Here is a 23363-nt window from a genome sequence, read left to right on the forward strand (position 1 = left end):
GTAACCTTTTCTGAGGAGGCAGGTGAAACTCAGTACATTTTGATGGTCATTACCTTGCTGAAAGGGTGGAGGATTATTTCTTTCCAGGCATAACAGTCCACTGAAAATTGTTTTGCTTTAAGGGTCAGAAAGAGTGATAACTTCTCCAATCTCCTTGGTCCTTAGAACACACCAGAAGTATCCCAAGTAAAAAAAAAAAAAAATAAATGTTTTACAGAATGTTTCTTTTCTTCTCACAAAATATCTGGTGCTAAACGTTTTACTGCATAATTAGAAGAGGATGCCTGAAATCTTCAGCTACATCATATATACGATTCAAATAACATTCACTGGAAAGACTTTCCATGTGTTTTAGATGCTATGTAGTACTATTGTGGGGTGGTAATTATGACAGAGCAGAAGAGTCGGTAAACTAGCATGGTTACTTCGTTTGAATGCATCTTCAGCCGCCTGAAGAATTAGTAGGGCACAGAAAGATAAATTTTTGTTAAGTTTGAGCAGTAATAGCAAGTTGTATAGGAAATTTGTAAATGTGAAGAACCCTGTTCTGTCACCATTTGACGGCAGCAGTGTCACTGCGGGATAGGAAAAGCTTTACAGTCTCCTGTAGCAATGAAATCCAATAATAATGTTACACAGAAATTCCAGATGTGCCGTTTACTGCTTAGCAGACTTGAGAAAGATCAGTTTGGAAAAAGATATTTTCCTCAGCTCCCTCTGTCATCAGTTTCACCGTACTGAGGTACTGGTAACATGGTTTTTAGCTTGTTTATTGCACCCTTTCTCCAGTAATTTCTCTGTGCTTTTCACGTTGCTTATCCCTTTGCTTTCTTAGCAGCTAAGGACAGAGAAAATCTCCTCTCCTGTCCAGGATCTAGCTCTGTCCTTCATTCTAGGTTCTTCCTTGCCTTTTAGGCTGAAACTTCCTTCCCTCCTAACATAGAGAGAAGCCTGGGGGTTACTTTGAGACATTCGCAGCATTGTCATCGTCCTCGGAGAGAGCAAAGGGGGACGTTCTGAGGTGCACCTGCTCTTGGGGAGCTCCAGAACCCAGTTCCCTATCGCTGCTGCAGAGGAAAAGTGGATGGCCAGTGAAGAGAAACAGGTTCTTCTGGGGCATCATTCGTTTCATCATAAGGCAGGTGTTTCAAGGAGGTGAAATACGCTGCGCTCTGAGCATGCTTATGTCATCTTGTTGAGTATAAGGGGAACTCAGGGTCACTAGCTCAAACGTGGACTGCTACACTGGACATATCCAAAAGTAGGTGAGATGGGCCCTAGGGAGGATGTGATGGCTTTCCCTGCCTGGTAATAATGCTGGCTCAGTAAGTGTTTGTGTTGTTTAAATGGAAGTTGGTAAATTCAGAGCAATTTTTCCTTTCCTGTATGTGTACTTTTATAGTAATCCTCATATGAGTAGGATTTGGCTTCAGTGCAGTCCACACACGCATCTCATCACAGGTAGTCTTCTTAATATCCCTTGCTAGTAAGTGAAGAGGCATTTTTGGAGCATGATTCTTCTGACTTGTTTAAAATATCTGCATTGGGATGAGATGAATTTCAGCAAATTTAACTGTTTGATTGAAGCACCTGGTTTCCCAGAGAGGTGCCAGAGAGGTGGTAGATGCCCCATCCCTGGAAACATTCAAGGTCAGGCTGGATGGGGCTCTGAGCAACCTGATCTAGTTGAAGACGTCCCTGCTCATTGCAGGTGGGTTGGACTAGATGGCCTTAAATGTCCCTTCCAACCCAAAGTCTTCTGTGATTCTATGATTCTGGACAATCAAAGCCAACAGCCATCCCAGAGCTGTTAGCATTTGGGATGGCTGGTATCACTGTGTGAACTCTTTCCTATTTTAGTGACCTCTAGGGGCTTAGTCCACTGTATGAGATGCTGTGCACACACACAGCAGCTGACAGCTCCTTCCCAAGAGAAGGGGAGAGCTCACATCACAAGGGAGAAGTGGTAACAGTGGACGAGGCAAACAAGTAAATAGGAAGATGACCCCTGCCCAGATGCAATGATAAAAAGTAAGGCAAATAAGCCATTTATTTCCCTTTCTTTTTGAACAAAGTCTCTCTTACAGGCTTCTCTACTATGTGATTTGGGATCAGTTAAAAATTCAGGTTTCTCGTAATTTACAGCAACGTAACTTTGTATCTCACGTTAATGTCTCATTTTGGAAGGAGATATTTTCTGCTGAAAGGTCTTCATGAACCTATCAACCTGTAGTCAATTTAAAGCCTTTAAATGCACTCATTAATACTCAAGCTTTGGAGATACGCTTCCTGAGAGATTTAAAATCACTTACAGCGAGACTACTTAGTCAAAGGTGGATTTTTTAAAATGTTTTTTTGAGCCATCAACAATTTGAACTGTCTTGAAAGTTTCTCTAGAGAAGTACCATGCATCAGCAGGCAGTGGCATAAAGCACGTTCATCGTGGTACGTAGACCACTTGTTTTTCTATTAAGTAGCCAAGAGAAGATGACTGCTTAATTGCTGTTCTACAGCAGCACCAGTATTGATGTGCCATTTGCATGCAGAGGTGATGGAAACAAATCTAGCACGCTGACTGCATGGAGCCATTCTGTGGCGCTGCTGCTCTGATGGCTCTGTCCCAAAACCTTGCACTCCCACAGCTGATCAGGTACGGAGCAGCAACGGCTGAGGTGTTAAGAAGCGCAGCATGTGCTTTGCCTCCCCATCACAGGCTATGCCACAAGCATCTTTTCTCATGAACATTTCATGTTTTGCCGTGCTCAGTCAGAAGTATAATGTATCAGCAACGCAAAGGTGAACTGTGGCCCCCAGGTAACATCAGCTGGAGTTGAGGAAATTCCTTCGGTGTCTCCAGCAGGTACTGTGTCAAGAGTTTCACTGCTCTGAGCAGCCTTCTCCAGGGCGTCAGATTTGATGCCCTGCAGAGGTCCCTTCCAATTTACATTATTCTGTGGGTCTGCGCAGAGATTCAATGACAACTGCCCGCCGCAGGCAGGAGCTCTCTGTTAGTAGAGGCAGTTTCAGGATGAAGCATGCTTATCCTTAGCTATTTCTGCATGAGTTCAGTGCTTGACAGAGTTATGAGGTATTAATATTCCCTCAGTGTATAATCAACACTGCAATCTCTCACTGTAAACATCATCTCCAGCACACAACTCTTGAAATGGAGAAAATCAGGCACTTGTGACTGTAGCTTTATCTAATCTGCCCTTGTTCTTCCTGGCTTACAACACTCACCTTCGCCTATAAGCGCTATGATCAGAAAGTCTCACCAGCAACTGAGGAGTTGCGCAAACAGATGGATTTACAGAGGCAGCTCAGGCAGAGACTATTTGCATCTCGGCTGGATGGAAACGTTTTACAAAGAAGCTTGATCGAATTTAGTAACTCTGAAGGGGTCTCAAGTATATGGCAAATTTTCTTGGCTCATTAGAGACTTCTCTGGTGCAGCTACAGCTGAAAGCTGTAGCTTTCAGGAATACTTGAGCACTATTTGGTGCTCAGCACAGGAAAGAAACATTGCATCCTCTGTACTATTCAGTTCTCTCCCCGGCTCCCCGTAACCTGACAGTAAAACCAAAACCAAACACAATAAAGAAAGATTAATGAGTCATAGAGTAATTGAATACCATTTTTCAAAGTTGAGAGATGCTGCCCAGAACATAGATTTATTTCATCAGAAATGTACTGAATGTAACATGTCCCATGGGCTCACCAAGCCAAAGGCGAGAGCTCCTTGCTCTGCAGACGCCTGGAGAGCAGGCTGTTACCTGAACCTCTGAACCCAACCAAGCCCTTCTGGGTGAGTGCAAACTCCACCAATGGGGCTGAGAAGATTTTTAGAGGACTTCTGGTTCGTGGTTGGTTTCTGTAGCCAGACGTGCATTGAGAAGATGAAGAGTCTGGAGAAGAGGGAGCATATGACCAGATATGCTCAGTGGTCATCACAGGAGGTTGGAAGGCAGTACATGCTTGGGCAGCCATTGTATTCACTAGAGCTTTTTACATTCACATCTAAACTAGCCATCAAGACCTGGTTTAGGAGCAGCTTGGAGTACCACAATCCTTGATCTGGTGCTTTCTATACACAAGCCTGGCTGGGTGCACCAGCCTCCCAGTTAAGCCATTAGGTATGTTGGGGCAAATGGTATCCCATGTGATCCAGGGAGTGGGCTCTGGTTGTATCTGGGAACTACGCTGGCAAGATGACCCTCTGCCTCGCTGCAGGACTAATGAGGAGTTCAGCTTTGGGCAACCATTCAAGGACGCTGTAAGCACATCCACTGTGTGCTAACCAAAGGAAACTGCAGCCTGAAGAGAAACTGCGTGACTGAAAGATGTGGACCATATAGAGTGTCTGCCTGGGAACTGCAACAAAGCAACTCACTTCATGCATAGGTGGGAAACTGCAGTGCCCAAAGGAAGATTGGACTCAGCAGGAGCCTTCACTCCTGACTAGGGAATAACATTTATAACGGGAACTAAGAACGGACAGGTGGTCTTCCCCGAAAGCAACTAAGAGGCCAGGTCACCATCAAAAAAATAGAGTTGGTCCCATCTTGCAGCAGGGAGAGAGATTATATGAGACTTTAAACCTGTGAATAAAATGCTTCTCAACGTGGAGGCTTCATTGCAGCCACTGAAACAGGGCTTCTTCCTAACGGCAGCTCTGTGAGTACCTTTCTGCAACGTGCACAAAGCCTGAGAGGGCATTGAGTCTTTGCCCAGCAGAGAAATTGCTTTGTGTCTCCAGTGCAGACATTTCTGCATGTTGTGCACCAGCACGAAATGCAGCCTCTGGTTCGTACCCATCATCTCCTCACAGGAAGCTCCAGAGTGGCCAGGAGCAGCCAGGATCCTGATACCTGTTCACCCCAGGGCCTTCCAAACAGCTTGCCTGGGCGTGCCTTAGATTGTATTGCCATATTTGATGCCACACTTTCCTGCCAGGGAGGTGAGGTCTATGAGGGTCCTATGGAGAGGACACCTCCACTTGCACCTGGGCCACGCTTGCAAACCTGGTGCCTGTACAGCTAATTAATTTGCGGGCCGTGTCTCTTATGCAAGGTAGACATAACCACTACATCTTCCAGAGTCAGCTACTCTTCCATCATAGCCAATGTGAACATTTGCAGCTAATTGTGAACCGTTTTTAGATCTTCAGTCATAGTGTTTTTATTATCCATGGATGCTGCTATTTTATATTCTGTGTTAGTATTCAATTAATATTGCATATGAATAGCATAGGAAGAAATAGACCAACCAGTTGATAATTTTAAATACAGACCTCATCAGCAAAGAAAAGCTAGAAAAAGCTTGGTAAAGTCTGACCCCGTGCACTTGCACAGTAGTGAACACATCATGTTTCAAAGTGGGTTTTTTTGATGCTAAAGTGTGTGTTAAATCTTATGAATTCAGGTATGTCCATGAGACGCTTTGCAAACGAGAGAGCAAGGGAACAAACTTAACGATGATCAGATAAATTTTCTTCACCCACTCAAGCAATTGGAGTTTTTAATTATTTATAACACTTTTTAAGTACAAGTTAAATGTACCACAGCATACTTTCTGCAGATAATTCAGTGTTAGCAATTTAATCCCTCATTTCAGTCTCACCTCTGTGATATAAATTGGGTTGAGAAGTGAGACAAGTGAAGAAACTTTTTGTGCGGATCAATGAAGCCAAGAGGTTGGAAAGTTCTATGCAGTCAAGGGGCCAAAACGGTGGATTTGAGCAAGGTGTGATATTTTTTGTGTTAAGTATGAGCAATCACAGTCTGGTGCATAAAGAACCATGAATCATACATTGATGTAATATTGTCACTTCTGTCTATGAAGAACTCTGCCCTCTTTTCCATCAGAATCAAGGCAGAACACCTGCACCATGCAGAAGAAAGTATTATTCACAGTTAGTGATATTCTGTAAAACAGTTAAATCACTGTATAAAGAACGCTAGTTGGACTCTTGCCTCTTGAGAATGAAAAATCTCAGACATACTTAGTTTGAGAAGCCTGAGAGATCAGGGCAGCACGGAGTCCTGCCATCAGCCCCAGAGTACTCTATCCCATGCGCCGTCATATTGAGAAAGATAAAACACCTGCTCATCAAGTGGACCTTCTCACAAGCATTCCTCCTGCTGCATTCAATCTGAGGCATTCTAAAGTCAACGTATTTAGTCTGATGTTTGAACAATACACTTTTTAACACACTCCATTTTCTTTGGCTGGAATTATTCTATTGTAAAAGGGATTATTCACGTCTTGTGTTTTACTGTTAATAAAGAGATTTCTGATTTAAGAGCTCTTTCCCTGTTTGTCTGCCATTTTTCTCCTTGAAAGAGATTGGCCCTGGAAAGCTGTAGGTCCCAGTCTGATCACCAGTGACTCTGTCAACAAGAGCATTTACAAAGCGTTTACTCAGTCTTAGGCAAGAGGAATCAGTGATTTCACCGAGCAATGGGATGAGGCAACACTCCAAGCAGGATAGGATGCTACGCTGTAGAATAAATTGAAAATTAATATGGCTTAAAATCTGTACGTTATAGAGTATATGCATCCTTGGCTGTCCTGTAGTAAATCTGAAGATTCAAGAGGATGGTTCAGCTTACTTTTGGATGAGGCAGCCCCGATCCTGACAGGCTGCTAATGAGCAGCGATGCTGCCCTATGACAGAAGCCCTCACCATGGACCAGACTGACATGAGTGGGAAGAGACCTGCAGCTGCACAGGTCTCACACTGCTCAAGGAACAGATACAGGAAGAATATACTGTTACGGAAGTCAGGTTTTAATCTTCCCAAAATGCAGATTTTGTTCTGTATTAACAGAACCAAGGGAGTAGAAGACATAATAGTCTTAGAGCCACGCAGGCACTGCTGGGTTCACACACAGCTTGGGAATCCCATCTGACAACCCCGTTACCAGCACAGCTCCTGACATCTGTGCCAGCCTGTCAGGCACTGGTATCACAGACCACCAGACACACAGGACAGCTGAGCTGTGCTGAACATCTCCCTACACATCTTCAGCAAGTTTCATTTAGTTTGAGGTAACAAACTCATTCACACTATCCTAACAGACACTCCCTGTGCCTCTTTTCTACTTGCTGGTTGTTTTGGTTTGGTTTTTATAAAGTTTAATCAGATCTGTTCACCTAAATACTTTTATAAGCTGACCACTTAAAAGCAATTATTTTATTCTACAATTTCAGCCCATTACATTTTCACATATATTCTGACACACTGAGAAGAGAAATCTGGTTTTACTTAAAGCTAAAATGGCTTTCTATAACAAGAGCCTTGGATCACACAAGTTTTCATGCCACCTAGTCAGAGCTAGCCATTTTAGTACAGAAAAAAACCCTTATACAAATGACACAGAAAGAAAAAGAACAGGCTTTGGGTTTGTTTTTTAAAGAAAAACAAAGATTTTACTCAAACACTTATTGGTCCAGAACTGTTGATACAAAGTTTTTGGATTTCTTTTTTAAAGAACAACTTACACAATAAATCCCTACTGAACAAGTTGTACACATACCCAAAGCACAGCTTGTAACAATTCATAAGACTAACAAATACTCCTGAAGGGAGATTATTCAGCAGATGAAACTGGTGCAATATCAAAGCAGTACTTTAATAAGCACCTACACCATTCAGATAACCTCTATTCAGAAATGTGGTTTAATACAAAACTTTGTTTTAAAAACAAAACGTGGGATTCAACACTTACATAATACAGTGTTTCGGTGTTTGGATTCTTAACCCAATCAATTGCAAGTTCATCTGAATTGGCTGCAAACCTGAGAAGTCCAGCACTAGAGCTGATTAGGTATCAGTTGTCGTAATAGAAGAATTTTAACTATACTTTTTTTTTTTTAGAAGAAAAAAGACTAAATAAAGGAAAAAATGCACAATTACATTTTTAGGTTTTGGATGCATTTTCTATGATGAGTTAAAAGCTTTAAAATTTAATCTAGTCACTTAAAAATGAGTGATTTTCTCATCTGTAGTTAAGTTATATTTCATGTATGAGAGGTTGGTCCTTACAAAGTAACTCCACAAAACAAGGTCCAACTCTCAGTTGCATACGTTCCACCTAATTCTTCTCTAAAGCATTTTGCCATTTACCTCTTTTGGAACTTTTAAACACAAATTCTTTAACACGCTTTGCACAGACAATGAAGCATTTCAAACATACTCAACTTGCAGATAATGAATATATAGCAGGAGGATCACCTGATTTGCACTCTTCTGAGCCACTGGACTGACTTCTTCGTGGCATGTTGTCTTTGCCTTTAGTGCAAGATTCTACTGGACATAATTTTCTCATATCCCTGAGCAATTGCTGTTAGGTCATGCCACTGGACTGGCTCAAGTTCAGGACTTTATTTCACAACTTCCATAGAAAGTAACTGACTTCAATGATTGTCATCAAAGAGTGACTTGTTTAACAGTAAATCCTTATATAGAAAAATGTTAATTTAGTGGAAGACTTTGGTAGGAAAAGGGTGTACAGCTAAACATTACTAATATAAACAAATTTATATTATAAAATTAAACATTAAAATGAAGTTTTAAAAAGAATCAAAAAATAGACTCCAGATTTGCTCACAAGTTTGCAGACACCCAAGCAGCTCAAAACCTCAAAAGTGCAAACAAGAAACAAGTAAAATACATAACAGCAGCAACTTCCATTTTCCTTTAAACACTGAGATTCTTTGTATTTATATAAAACACGCATCTTATTCCTCCTTCAGCACCAGATCATCTACAGGGCATCGATCTGTTCTGATTACCCAGGTGCTCCTTGAAACTGTTGCTGTCTTTGTTGCAAAGCCTGCTGACTTAACAGTTGCTGCTGCTTCTGTAGAAACTGCACTACTTCTGGACTTCTGAGTAGGGACTGCAAGAAAGAGAAAGGGTACTTTAAAGAAACCACATAAATAGCTATATAATGATTAAGTTTATATATTTTTCCATTAAATCAATTTGCACATTACCCATTGTTGTGGTTTAACCCTGGTAGGCAACTAAGCATCACACAGCCTCTTGCTCATTCTCCCCCCACAGTGGGATGAAGCACTGTTCAGCAATAACTAAAACATTGCTGCATTATCAGCACTGTTTTCATCACAAACCCAAAACATAGCCCCATACAAGCTACCGTGAAGAAAATTAACTGTATCTCAATCAAAACCAGTACACATATAAATGAGAGTTGAATTAAATGCGGAAGAATTACAAATACGCTCAGAAAAACCATCTAGAAACTGTTTCAGGACATCAGCAGGTAACCAGAAGCAGCATTAATACCCATCCTGAAAGCAGATGCAGAATGTAAAGAATATATAATATCCCAAAAGACATAAAGACAGCAAAAAGGAGTAACCTACTGACATATTGAAAACAACCACTTTTCAATTGTGCTTCAGTTTTAAGCCGATTTCTGCATTTCCTGCTCTAGATAGCTCAAAAATACTATAATAAATAAATAAAATACTATAATACTACAGCAAAGCTCATCTGCCTGCCAAGAGTTCAAGTGTCTGGACAATGCTCTTAGTCATATGGTTTAGTTTTAGGTATTCCTACAAGGGAACGGGGAGTTGGACCCAATGATTCTTGTAGGTCCCTTCCAACTTGAGATACCTTATGGTTCTACGTTCACCGAGTGTTCAGTAGTTTCCCAACATTTCAAAACAGCAGTCCAGCCACAAGGAGTAAGTTAAAAAAAACCCTCTGCCTTCAGTCAAAAGACTGAAGTATCTATAACTATTTGCATCTGGCTTCCGGCCTGAACAGTTGCAGTCTGATCTAACTGGCTGTTGACTCTCATTCCTGCATGGTGGCAGCACAAGTGTCTGTAAGGTCAAATGGCAAATCAGGTTGAGAATGGATCTTTCCAAAAATTAATGCAGGAAAAAGGTTATTTTTCAGCTGAATTAATTCCCTAGACTGCTTGCTTATTATGCATGGTCACTTCACTGATGACACGAAAGAGGTACTGTAACTCTGTACTCCAGATTTACATTCAAAAGGACCAGCAACTTCCAGGGCAGGGTCTAGAACTTTGTGCTTTTAGGGGCAATTCTGCAGATTATAATTGAAAACAACCATCCTGCATATACCTCACACCTACACCAGCACTGAACAGAGAAGGTAAGCGAAGCAGACGCTGAAAGCAGTTACTAATAACAAACAGGCTCACTGAACAGATGCACAGCCACTTTTTCCTTACTGTACATTAGTTTAATCAAGTCACTTCACTGCACAGGGTAGTTCTGCAGTAGGTAGTTCTTTATCTGCTGCTGTTTCATGACATTAAGGTGCTTCAGGCTCTCCACCCACAATTTGCTGCTTCTCAGTCCCTCACCTCAGCTTTCTACATCTTTATCCAGTGCAAGCTGCACATCCAGGCACACATGGGCCACCACAAAAACCTCTTCTCAGAGACAGTAACCACATGCAAGAAATTTATGAGCAAGCACAAAGGACCTGACACTTCTAAGTGATAAACCCGCAGGCAGCTACCAGTGACATGCAGTAACTTTCACATGCAGGAACATAAGGTACAGAACAGTCTTGGATGCAACAGGCCGTGAGAGATCTTTCTGGGTCACCACACATCCCTCAGGCCTTGCGTTGCATAGATATGCACAAAAGAAAGATGAAATTCTAGAAGAAACAATGATGAATGACAGAAATTGAGTCAGAGCAGACAGAGAGATGCAAAAAACAGATCAAGGAGAATCTGAATCTCACTTCCCCAGAATACTGCAAGGAAACCTCAATTCTTGAAGTCTTGACATAACTCTGTGCAAGAGCTCTCAACATATTATTACTTTAACAGCTTCTGGTTGCTCTACTTCTAGAAAAAATTATGTTTCATTAATAACATACCTTTCAAATTTAATTCAGTCACATGACTAGAAACAGCAGGAAAGGGGACAACAATTCATTAAGTGGGGCACGAAGAACAACAGATAAATTGAAAAATAAACTCCATAGTGCATTACTTTTTTCTTGTAAAAACTGAAGAGCTACAGATATCCCTCCAAGTTATAGAAATAATCATTAAATAGGTGCTATTATTGAGAAAGAATTCAATAAAATACATCTATATAGCTGTATACTTCAGACTGCTGTTTCTTAAAAGACTTTTTAAATTTCTGAACAAGGACTACAGCACTTTAATGAGGACTGTTAAATTGCTTTGCATAGCTAACAGAACAGGCAATCAGTCCTATTACCTTTTGGAGAAGGGAGACTGTAAAAACCAGTAACATAAAAAGTTGTAATGAAGAAGCCGAAAGAACAGCAAGTACTGAATTATTTCCCTTCATTGGGCTTAATTTTTTAAATATACTTAAAGGAGCAACAAAAGCATTTCAAAACTTAAACCACATGCCATTCATACAGTCTACAAATATTACAAGTCATACTGTTTGCTTACAGTTTGCTTTATCAACAGATAAACAGTTTATCTGATAGACACTGTTTATTTGGTAGACACCACTGCAAACAAGCATGCTAAGTTTAAGACTAAATATATATGCAATTTTAAGCGTGATATGATAGGTCTACAACTTTTAAAACACACTACAGTAATCAAAGCTTATATCAGACCTAAAGTCCATGCATTGTTCTATCTGAAGCTTTACAGAAAAGTTAGTTTAACAAGTTAAAAATATCTCAGTTATACTTATAAGCACTATTTACCCTAAAGAAATAACCACATCTATTTAGTACTACTGAAGTACTCAACTTCATTTAACATGGCAGTGGTCATTAAATTTAGTCATCTTGGTATTCTTCACACAGAGGCCAAGACACACATCTGCTATGCAGTATATTTCAAATTTGAAAACATGTACATGTAGTGTACAATCATTAAACTGATCTTCATCTTTCACAAGGGTGACAGTTAAACCCTGTTACACTACCTTTATTTATTTGCATTCAAAACCTCTTAGGAAACAAAACTTACCAGCCTCTTTTTATTCAATACTTGTTCTAAAAGAGTAGGTCTTGCTGGGCGATCTCCAATGGATCCCGTTCTCTGTTTTGTAACAGAAATGGAACCATCAACACTATCCTGCACATGAAAGAAAAAAAAAAATAAAATAGACAAGTGAGACTATAAACCCTGATATAATAATACACTTACTTTTCACCACAGAAAGTCCCAACAGTAAAGAATGTTTGCTTCATTAATCTGCAGAGGAAAATAACAGCAAAGAATTGTCCTCTTCTTTCCACACTATTTTCACTATTTCATCAATCACAGTGACGCAATGCAGCTGAGTTAGTCTTCTAAATTGCAAAATTAACCAGGTTACAATAGTTAGTTAGCACTTGAATTTGTCTGATAGCATTTCTTAAAAATGAAGCCATTCACAACAACTCAATCTCCAGCTTGTGGAAGTGAACTGTATTTAATGTTTGCAATTGGGTAGGAATGACAATAATACTTTTAACAGCAAAACAAAACATACTTCAGAATACTATTATGAACTTGTCAAAGCCAAAGGCAAGAGACATTAAAATCTACATTTTCTTTTTCTTTTAAGTTTATTCTGTTCCTGTACAATCACCAGTCATATGAATTAGACTGTCTTCTAAACAACATGGCTCTACAATCTGCTGTTAAGAAAATATTCACTGTTTGGAAAATTTCAACCAATGTTGAATCCTATGCATATTAAATTCACAACTTACTGACATTTCCATTTACCTGAAAGGGTTCAAGCAACAACAACAAAGTATCCCAGTATCTTTCACTTCAATTCTGTTTACAGAAGTGAAAAATGAACCTTCTGTTAGGAATCTAACTCTGAACCCACAAGATAACAGTATCTTGTGGGGCCTTGTAGACATCACTGCAAAAAAGCATGCTAAGTTTAAGACTAAATATCCTGCTTTCTTCTGTAAGTTCAGGCCTTAATTTCATAATGTTCAAAGCAACCTGCACTTGCACAAACTAGGAGAAGAAAGCCCACTGTCTTCCAACATGCAATAATCACTACTTCATGTTACAGATCAAAAATTCTTGACGCACCACTACATGAAATGCAGCAATTTTGCCCTTCTCCCATATGTCCCCTTTTCTGAACTAGCACGAGTATTTGTGTAGACACATCGTGAATTGAGCACGATGACCTATTAAGAAAGGGAGAAGAGGGGAAATCAGGCTGGTATATAAATCTAGAATTCACCCACATCTTGAATACTGCGTGCGGTTTCTGTTTTCTCATCTAGAAGAGAAGTAGCTACCAGAACTAGAAATGGTTCACAGAACGGCAACAGGTATGATAAAAGTACACAACTTTTCACTTGGGAACAAGCACGCTGTGCCCTTTCATGCAGGAAGGAAACAACTTAGAGACAAGTCTCTCCCTAGTAGCATCACACACACTTGCCTTTTTCCTACACATCAGCTTCATGGCAGCTTTCACAGCTAGACAAAAAAAAGATTCTTTGGTATACCACCCAGTATGGTCACTATTACATTTATATGAAGAAAAACAGAAAAAGGAAAGTTTTTTGATGTTTAGTTTGCAGTTAGATCAGTTCCCAGTCACACAACTCCAGAGACAGCTGTGCTGAGAAAAAAAGGGTTGCTTCTAGCAGAAGCACCAGTTAAGATTTTTTTTCTTTTGGCATCCACTATTTTATACTTGTCCCTTCAAGCACAAACCAGCAAGCACCTTCAAAAGTAAAACCATTTCCTTCTTTCTACCTCATTTAAATACGTGATCTTAAAAGCTAACTCAGCACAACCGACCACCAGAAACTGTGTTATCCTGAGTCACAAGCTGTAAGAAAAAAACTCTAAAAAGTTGAACATTAGCATCAGTTCTAACACTGGCAATATTTCCTCATCTAAACAATACACATAAGTTTGTAAAATAAGTATAAACTACTAGTGGTCTAAATATTTAACTGCCATTTAATAAAAAAAAATAAAAATCAACGAGTATCTTGAAGAACCTACACAACTGATTTTTGTATACAATATAAACTTGACACTCAACAGCCTTTGTTACTTTAAATCCCCACATTCCAGAACTAATTGGGCAAGACGACCAACATCTCTCTTAGATCTATACTTTCATCTTTCCTCCTGTGAAATAAACATATGCTGCACAGCGAAGCACCTTTTAGCAAGAATTTTCCTCCTGGAATCTTCTGGCATAGCTGTAGAAGAAGCTATTTTTATCAGAGAAGAAAAAAAAGAAACGGGGTTTGCTCTGGCACCAGAGGAACAGCGAGCCCTAGGACTGTCCTCGATGTCCTCCCTTCCCTCTGGGAAGAAAGGTGCAGTTCCCTCTGACAGAAACCGATTTCCCAGAGGAAGCCCCTACTCCGAAGGGACCACCGGGCAGCCGGGCCGCCCACCGACTTTACCACTCGACAAGCTCCCCAGCTGAGGCCGCCACCACCGCCGCCACCACCGCCGGCCCCCGCAGGTACCTCACCTCGGCCCGCGGGCCGCCCCCCGCGGCGGCCGCCCCGCCGCCCCCCAAGGCCTGGTCGCTCTTCTTGCGCTTGTACTTGTCCTTGTAGATCTTGTTGCGGTGCCGCTTGCACATCCAGGGCTTGCGCTGCTTCACCACCTGCGTGGTGGTCTCGCTACAGCCCTGGTAGGTGCAGCTCTTGCAGCCGCCGCCCGCCGCCGCTTCGCCGCTCGAAACCGCCGCCGTCGCCGTCGTCGCCGCCGCCTCCTCCTCCTCCAGCTCCTCCGGGCTGGCCGTGCTCTCGCCGCCCGCCGCCTCGGCCTCCTCCCCCACCTCGGCCTCACCGTCGCCGGGGCCCCCCAGCTCGTAGAATAACATAAGGCCACCGCTACCGGGAGGCTGCAGCGGCGGGTCTGCTCCGGGGAGCGGCAGCACGCCCCCCGCCGCCCCAGCCGCCGCCGCCTCCTCGCCGCCGCACGGCTGCATCACGAACAGCGCCAGCTGCGGCGGCGGCGAGGAGGAGGCGGAGGACGAGGAGGCGGAGGACGAGGAAGGAGCGGCGGCGGGGCTGGCCCGCAGGGCGCCGGTAACCGAGGCCGCCGCCTCAGCCCGTTCCACCGCGCCCCAGCGCGCAGACGCCGCCAGGGCCGCGGTCACCGCGCATGCGCACGCGCGCCGCGCAGGAGGCTTGGCGGCTGGTGGGGGAGGGCGGGAGAGAGAGGGGAGCGCTGCGCGCGCGCGCCATCTTGCCGATGGCGGGGGGGGGCAAGCGCGCGTGCGCGGGCTGAGCGTGCCCAGGTGCGAGGCGCGGGAGGCAGGGCCACGTGCCCGGCGGCGCTGAGGGGAAGGGCACGGGTTTCCACCTAATGGTGGCGCAGGCTCCCGGACGGGCCTCTGGGACTTTGCCTTGAGGTTGCGCCACCTCCACTCGCACGAAGCCCTCATGCGAGCCCCCTTGTGAGCCCCTTTGTGAGCCCCCTTGCGGCCATGTCATAGCCACTGGTGCTGTTTGGCCCTCCCAGCGTGTTTGGCCATGGCCTGCTGTGGTCCCGTTTCCCACATCCCTGGTCTTTGCCCGGAATGCACGGAGTCGATCCACACACAGAGTGGAGATGTTTGGTTATTTCATGTCTGCACAGAGGTGGGCGTTAGGTGGAAACACCACAAAGCTAGCACATACCTTGGCTTATACACTATAAGCTTTTAGATTTCACAAAAATCGACTAACTGGCATTGCTGGCTTGTGATTTCTCAATAAGCTTCTATTGGCTATTTGTATTCTTGCTTCAAATTAAAGGCACAGTACTTTTGCGAATTACTACGCATGCTCAGTGAGTAGTGGTCTCATCTAGGAGGTGCACAGCTTAAGATTTGGAGGTGTGGTTTTCACATTATAATGAGTTAAGTTCCCCGAAGGGACACATACTTTTTATTTTCAACACTTGGTAACAACCAGCAACCTCACAGTTTTAATGGAATGCCCAGTTTTCCAGAGTTAGGCTCCTTGTGTCTTTTTGCTATCTACTGGCTGATACATTTATTTTCTTTGAATGCCCAAGGTCTTTTCCTCCTTAGCGACATCTTACTCACTTTGCCTTCATCACTGTGATGGCTGTCTGGACCCAAACTGTCCTGACGCTGATTTTCACGCGTGCCATCCATGGGCTGAGGTTGTGTCCTCATGCTCCAGCCATTGCCAGCTGGAGAGCGGGGGCAGGGAGCTGCAGTTTGGCTTCTTCTGCTTAGCCCTTTCATGGCCTCCAGCCTGCTATTGCTCCTGTAGCTTTCAGCTTGCTGCTCCTTACTATTTCTTTCCTTCATTGGGGTATTGACTTTCTCCTTGACTCACTTCTACATGGCTCTTTGGACGCTTTCTCCCTATTACAATGTTCATCTGAGCAGCTAAGACCATCTTCACCCATCTTGTGCCATTACAAATATATTATTCCTGAGTAAACATCTTTATTCTGTAATGCAAATGAATGCTGTATCCATAATCTTGGCCATTTTTCACTCCTCAGTCCAGTCCTTTTTTCTGCAAAGGTGTTACATTTTATTGCTGGAAAAAAATGACTTGTAATGCAACTATCATGCCTACCCTCAGTTTTCCTTCTACTTCCTCCTCCTGTGTCAGCACTGAATTTTCCTCAATCCCCCATCTTCTTGATTAGCTGCTGTTTGCCCCCCTTCATTTTTCTTCCCTCCTTACTCGCCGTGGGTTCTTGCCTTTCTCATTGCACGCACCAGTTCATCCCATATTAAAGAAACGGTGCTGACCCCATTTGTTCTCTGACAATTACCACAGGTCCCTTTTCCTGTCATTAAGGTAGGTGGTTATGCTGTTTACGCTTGTAGCCATTCGTTTTCACCCTTGACCGTATCATGATAGAGTTCTCCCTCATTTGTCAAAATAGCTAACGATGTATAGTCCTAGATAAATCACAGTGAACTGAGTAACCCTGTCCTCATTGCCTTTGACCCACCAGTCACCCTTAGCATGGGCTAGATGGCTGCCAGCTCTACTGTTTGAACTGGAATTTCTTTTTTGTCAGTGGAGACTTACATTCCCCGCACCTACCTCGGTGCCTTTTCATCTCTGCTACAGCCATGCTGGGGAGACTTACGAGACCCTTTCTTTAGGACTCAGCCTTGCATCTGTGCCAGTAGTGAAACAAGTAAAAATTACACGTAGCCTTGTTGTCCTCCTGTCTCTCACCTTGTTAGATTTGAGCTCCTTGAAGCAGAGGTTGTTGCCGTCAGTAAATGTTTGGATTTTTTTCACATTATAGTTCCATTGAAATAATTTTAGTTTATTTCTTTTGCTTTAAATGCATCTTGAAAGAATGCCTACCTAAAATTCTAAGTGCACCTGCCATTAATTAAAACAAAATCAAAAGTAATAATGAATCAAAACCAATAGCATTTTTCTCCAGCCATGCTCCCTGCATGTATCCACACTATAACTAATTAAAATGCAAATAAGAATTGGGAAGCTAATACCCTTTAAATCCCAGGAAAAGGACTTGCCTGTGCCCTTCCCCAACACTGCTCTGAAGCCCCACTGAGACAGCCAGGTTTGACATGGGCCAGTCAGACCAGTAGACTGAAACAGTTCGAAGCTAAATGAGAAATTTTTTTCCGGAGTTGAGGTTTCCAAGCAAATGCTTTGCTGAAAACTCCCTCTCTTTTTTAATCAGTTGGATTCTACCTCAGACACCCTGGTAACACATGGGGATCTCATTGGAGAGTGTGCCTGGAAGCATACTCCTTAGTTCTCGTTTTCCTCATCTGAGGAAAAAAAAACAACAAAAACCCCCAGAAAACTAACAATATATTACAAAGATATTGAGGGGGTTAATTAATTAGCAAATCGATTTGATATTTGATGAACCTATTACTGGGCTGCAATGTGAAGTATTATCCAATTCTTTTTACCCCAGAACCTTATCATCTGCTTGCTTGAGGGCAAAGAAACATAAAGAGGAATTAAATTAGTGACAGCTAACAAATGAAACCCTTCTTAAAAAACTGCCATTGATGCTTTTTTTCCTGCCTGGTTTGCTCAGAAAAAGGAAACACTATGATGGAAAAGAAATCAACCAAAGTATTAGTTTCCTTGGGTTGCATTTCTGGCAATCCAGCTCTTGGGGAAGGAAGGTCATGTTTGGAAAATTTTGTCACTAGTCTGTACATCATTGACATCCAGCCAGATGCAGCTGCGTCATGTTTCACCTTCCCAGGTGCAATTAAGAGGAGATGCCAAATGTGATTATTGAAAACTAGTAAGTTCATTTGTTCTTAGGCTGACACCTTGTTGTTTAAATAGATTCTGTAATTTGCTGGTGTCTCTTTCATCTGTTTGTGAAATAGTTCATTTTAATGGTCTAGATTTCTGTGCCAGTTCTTAATATCCAGTTCTTAATTGTCTCAGGAAACAACATGTATTAAAAAATAGATACAGGATAAGATTCAGTAAGGTAATCATCATTGGAGAGGCTGATCTGTCCTACTTACAGACCAAGATAACACTAGTGATTATAGTTGCAGTAATATTTTCAAATTGTGGAAATTATTTCAGCATTTTTCTGAGTGATTATATGAATTCTGTTCACTCGATATCTATCTGTCTATCTATCTATCTATCTATCTATCTATCTATCTATCTATCTTTCTTTTACATGGAAGCGCATTTGCCTTTATTGTGTGTTTTAAGAGCACAGGCCATACTAAGAACTTCTGTGATAAGTGGCTCTATGAAATCTATACATCCAGTGTTGTGACATCGCCACAAAGAAAACATAATCTAAATGCAAATTATCTTGTAACCTTATTGCTCTGTTATAAAATCAAAAGATCTAGTCAAAGAGAGAATTTGGGGTTTTAAAACAGCTATGAACGGTACTTGAAAGATACAAGGGAATGAAGACTGCTGGAGAAAGCTGAGAACTAATAATTTTTAAAGCACATCCCTTTAGAAACGTCATTTAATGAAGGAATCAAAATATGAATATATAGTCAAGAGAGATTTTTCGACTTTATTGTACCTCTTACTGCGTAGCAATCTCCACATTAATTCCTCCTACTTGGTCTTGGGGTTCAAGTCAAATTGCACAGTGATACAGTCATGGGAAGGTTCAAAAGCTCAGCAGCCTCAAAACACGTCTCCCCTCAAAGGAAGGCAAAGCGCAGAGTGACCAATATGCTCACTGATACGAATTTCCAGGTGACAAAGAGTGCTCAAGTCTGACTGTGAATAGCCAAGCAAATGACTTCAAGCTACTGTAGTCAGTTTGTTAAAACTTCGTTTTCAGATAAGTGTACAAGTTTGATACAAATTTAATCAAATCTTATGAGCATCCCTTTTTACACCATTCAAGTGTTTCTGTTTCTTAACAATACTAGGAAGTCAGAAACTTACTACACTTATGAATTACAGATAACTTTATTTTTGCAAATCATGGAAGTAAAAAACTAATTAAACAGAAGTTTGGTTTGCATTATGGATATGAATTCTTGTTGTAATATATGTATGACATCAAATGGCCATCAGAAATTGGTTTCTTTCCCCAGACACTTCTCATTTTGCATGGTTACTTTTGTCCCATGACAATATAAGTCTGCTGACAGTAAGTCTTGCCTTTCATCTATTTACATTTAGTTAGACATAAATTGATCAGCTTATAAATAAAAGTAGCACCCACAATATAATAAAACCAACCAAAAATAGAGCTGAATAAAAGTGTGCAGGACAGGAGTTAGAATATGCCTTGGACCTCTGTCAAGGTTTAGGCTGGGCTGGCTACAAAATGAACAGATGTTCTTTAGTAACCCCTCTCCCTTCCTGGAAGGGAAGTGGACCTATCCTGTCTGCTACTCCCCGCAGGTGCAACCTTCCACTTTTGATCCTCCAACTTGGCACATAACAAAGTTGGCTGGCCTTGGTTGTTATAACAATAAATACACGTAAGAGCCACTCTGCATATCATTCCTTAGTATTAACTGTAAACATCAGGCATTCTCACTACTGGAAGCAGCCACTGTCTGAAAAATATACTGTTAATTTCAGAGAGTGCAGTCAGTTAGAAGAGACTTAACTGAAAAGTAAAATTAGTGCAAAGAAAATTGGTTTTCTTCTATCTCAAACCAGGACAACCTCACACTGGACATTTATTAGCCTCTGTGATCTCAACAGCTTTAATTACTAGAACCCTTCTAAATCTTGGAACAGTGTTTCTTTGATGCCCTTTCAATTACTGAAGCATACCCTACCTGGAGCCCATATTATTAGTGTAGGTGATTTCCTTTCACAGTGAATGGGTGGTGATTATTGCTTTTAGCACCTGAGCAGGATCAGTGTCATTCTGGATGTTCTCTCCCCATGTAGAGCCAGCATCCTTGAATGTGTCCTTAGCTATCTCCTATTCTGTGTGAGTAGTATGGAACAGTTATTACCTTGGCAGAGGTCATTATCTGCTAATTTCAGTTATTACTTTTTCACAGATTGATTCCTTCTCAATCTAAATCATTCGATTCAGGCCTACTTTAAAATAATATGCTGGAAGATCTGTCTCCTTATAGCCAAGAAAGCGTGAATAACAGAGAAGAAAATTGCTTACTGTAGCAAAAGTAGGCATAGTTGCTCTGCTTAATGAAGCAGCAAACATAAATAATGGGATAAGTTTACAAAACTTAAAAAAAAAAGAAAATGTAAAGAGCTCAGTTTTAGACTATGAAGTATTCTCTTAGTGTAGAAATAGGGAGATCCTTGCTTATTAAGAAAGTTAAAACTAGATGGAAGCAGAGCTCTAGATAAGGGAAGCAATCCTCTGTTGGCAGGAAAATATGTCAGATTAGCTCCTCCGTCCATTGCTAGTATCTGTGACTGCCAAATACAGGCAACACATACCTGTATCTGAATTTCAGCATCTTTTCCTTCCTTTCCTATAACAATTGGTAACATTGCTCATGTTTTTTGACCTCCATGCTGACATTCTTTCATGATCTAATGGAGTCACGCCTTGGGGTTGCTCCTACCATAGAGTTACTCCCACAGGTTGTGTTCTGAGTAGCCTTTTCTCACTTTAATCAAGCAGTGCAGTATTTCCTGTATAGTTCTCATAAGTAGGTTTTACATGTCATTTCAAGCAAAGGTTGGAAGATTTACTTCTGGCATAGTTATCTGGACAGTAAAATTTATATTTTCTATTTTTGGCTTAATGCCACACATTTCTCATGCGTAAGTGTTATCAAAAGTGTCTAGTTTTTCTGAAAGATATATTTCACACCTGAGAGTCCCCTTTGTGGATGAGGATGGCTCTGACCCGTTAAAAAGAATTTCTTTCTTGAACTGGAGCTATTTTTTGCACACTTTTCTATCACTTTGTTGAAACTGTGAAAATAACAACTTTGCCAATTCTTCTACACAGTCACAGAGGTTTTTCTGTTTTGTTTTTCAATATGAAGTTGGGGATTTATGATTTGTTCTGTTTAAGCCACCATTTTTTAAAAAGTAAGAGAATCACGATTTCTTTGTCTTTTTTTGTACTGCAGTGATGGAGAGAGCACCCATTCTTGAAGAAAGGGAAGGACAGAGGTGTAGAATGTTCCTGACACGAGGAAGTCAAAATGCCCTGGTTTATGAAGTCGCATATTAAGAACTGGCAGTGAATAACATTTGTAGGGTCCTCATTTACACGCTTTGCTAACCCACTCATCTCCTTTACAGAAAAGCATTTGAATTCATGTTTTTTTAACTGTCTTGTTGTATTCTGCTCAGTAACTTATTCCTGTTCTCTTTGAAAAGCTTGGCAAATACAGGTACAAAGGGAGTTCATATATAGGGACTTCAGTATGATCAGATTCAGACTATCAGAGATCGAAAGGGACTCGTTTTTGCAGGAGAGAAGGGAAGGAACTAGCGCTCTGCAGGGCTGAAACATGGCTTGATCCTCGGAAAGTACCAAATCTGTGCCCACAAAGCTATTTATCTCCTTTCTCAGACTGATGTTACAAGACTTGTATATTTAGGAACAGGAATAACATCTTCTGGACAAGTATGCTGTCTTTGTACTGCATCCATACAGCTATTCTCAGCTTTTCATCTTGACAACCAAGAGCATGTCTCATTTGTCTAATGCCTGCCCGCAAGCATCCAGGATTAACAGCCTGTTGGAAAGTCCTTGGGGACCCACCTGTTTTCAAAGACATTCTTTTGAAGTTGGATGTTTAAACAGTTTAATTTTGCAGGAGTCAGGGCCCAGAATTCCAACTGGATCAAGTTGGTTCCAAATACAGGAGCCTGAGATCAGCCCTCAGAAAACTCAGAAGGGAGTCATTAGAGGGCCATCAGAGCACTGCTAAGTCATTTGTTTATATCTTTTAATTCCAATTGCCTTCATCCTTCTTCTCTTTCAGAGATCTAGGGCCAGCTCCTTGGTTAGTTACTAGATGCCCTGGGACTGCTACTTCACATGAAACATCTTTCTCAAACATTGAGTTTATTGGTCCCATCATGCAACCTCACCTCAAGCATTTGTATTGATTTACAGTCTTTCTACCACATTGGAATTGCAGCTACGCACACCTGATGCAAGTATTTCTGGAGGCATGTCACAGACCCCATTGTACTTTAGCATCAAAAGCCATTTCTAGGCAAAAGAGCTTCATGTATTTTTTCAGAAGCTTTTTGTGAACCCAGAAGTGCCTGTAGCCTGCCAACACATTTGGCTGAGGCACATCTGTTTCTACATAATACTTATCCATTCCAGCCAAAAGGATAAATGTTGTGATTCATGGGATGAACTTCTCCCAGTTGGGATCAATGGCTTGTACTATTCAGTAGACACTCAGAGTCTGTCCAGATCCTGGTTATTATTTTAGAAGCAGCTATTGGCGTACAGAAGACTAGAAGTTAATTTGGTCACTGCAGACTTAATGGCTATGGTGAATAATGCTAGTGGTTGCATATTCCAGTACAGGAAAATTAGTTAAGAGTCTGTTTCTTTGTACATTGGAGATGGTCAGCTTCAGATCCAGAATTTTCCCAAGAAGAAGTAGATATTCATGGAGCTTTGTGAAGGAAATACCATGTTACCCTTTTTTGTACTGTAGTGCAAGCAGTCTTATAGTGGTCTGTGCTACACAGTCAAGACCCTCCTGATCATTTGTTGGATTGTGCTTGGAAGGGAAGGGAAAAATGTGCAACCTAGACTTTTCTGCCCTCCACTTTCAGTTTTCTGGACCATTTTTCCATCCTATATAGACTTGGGCATTTAAATTACTGAAAGCAGAGTAGGAAGTTTAAAATGCAATTTTAAGTTTGCATGCTAAAATCATTGAGGAATTTTGTTTAGCTCGCTATATATGAACATAAGGATGATTATGACTTATCCGCTCTTCAATAAAAT

At 41.6% G+C, this 23363-nt stretch overlaps 1 protein-coding gene across 1 annotated transcript; it reads right to left on the minus strand.

Moving 5' to 3' along the window:
• Positions 1 to 7171: 7171 nt before the first annotated feature.
• RFXAP (regulatory factor X associated protein) lies at positions 7172 to 15121 on the minus strand (the record flags this gene model as incomplete). The annotated part of the gene is given in 4 exon segments (XM_082484229.1): positions 7172 to 8903; positions 11988 to 12095; positions 14479 to 15102; positions 15104 to 15121. Coding segments are annotated over 4 exon segments (861 nt in total). The 3' UTR covers positions 7172 to 8792.
• Between the last annotated feature and the right edge of the window lie 8242 nt (positions 15122 to 23363).

Source organism: Vanellus vanellus (genome assembly GCF_965231255.1).
Source record: "Vanellus vanellus genome assembly, chromosome: 1".
Taxonomy (NCBI): domain Eukaryota; kingdom Metazoa; phylum Chordata; class Aves; order Charadriiformes; family Charadriidae; genus Vanellus; species Vanellus vanellus.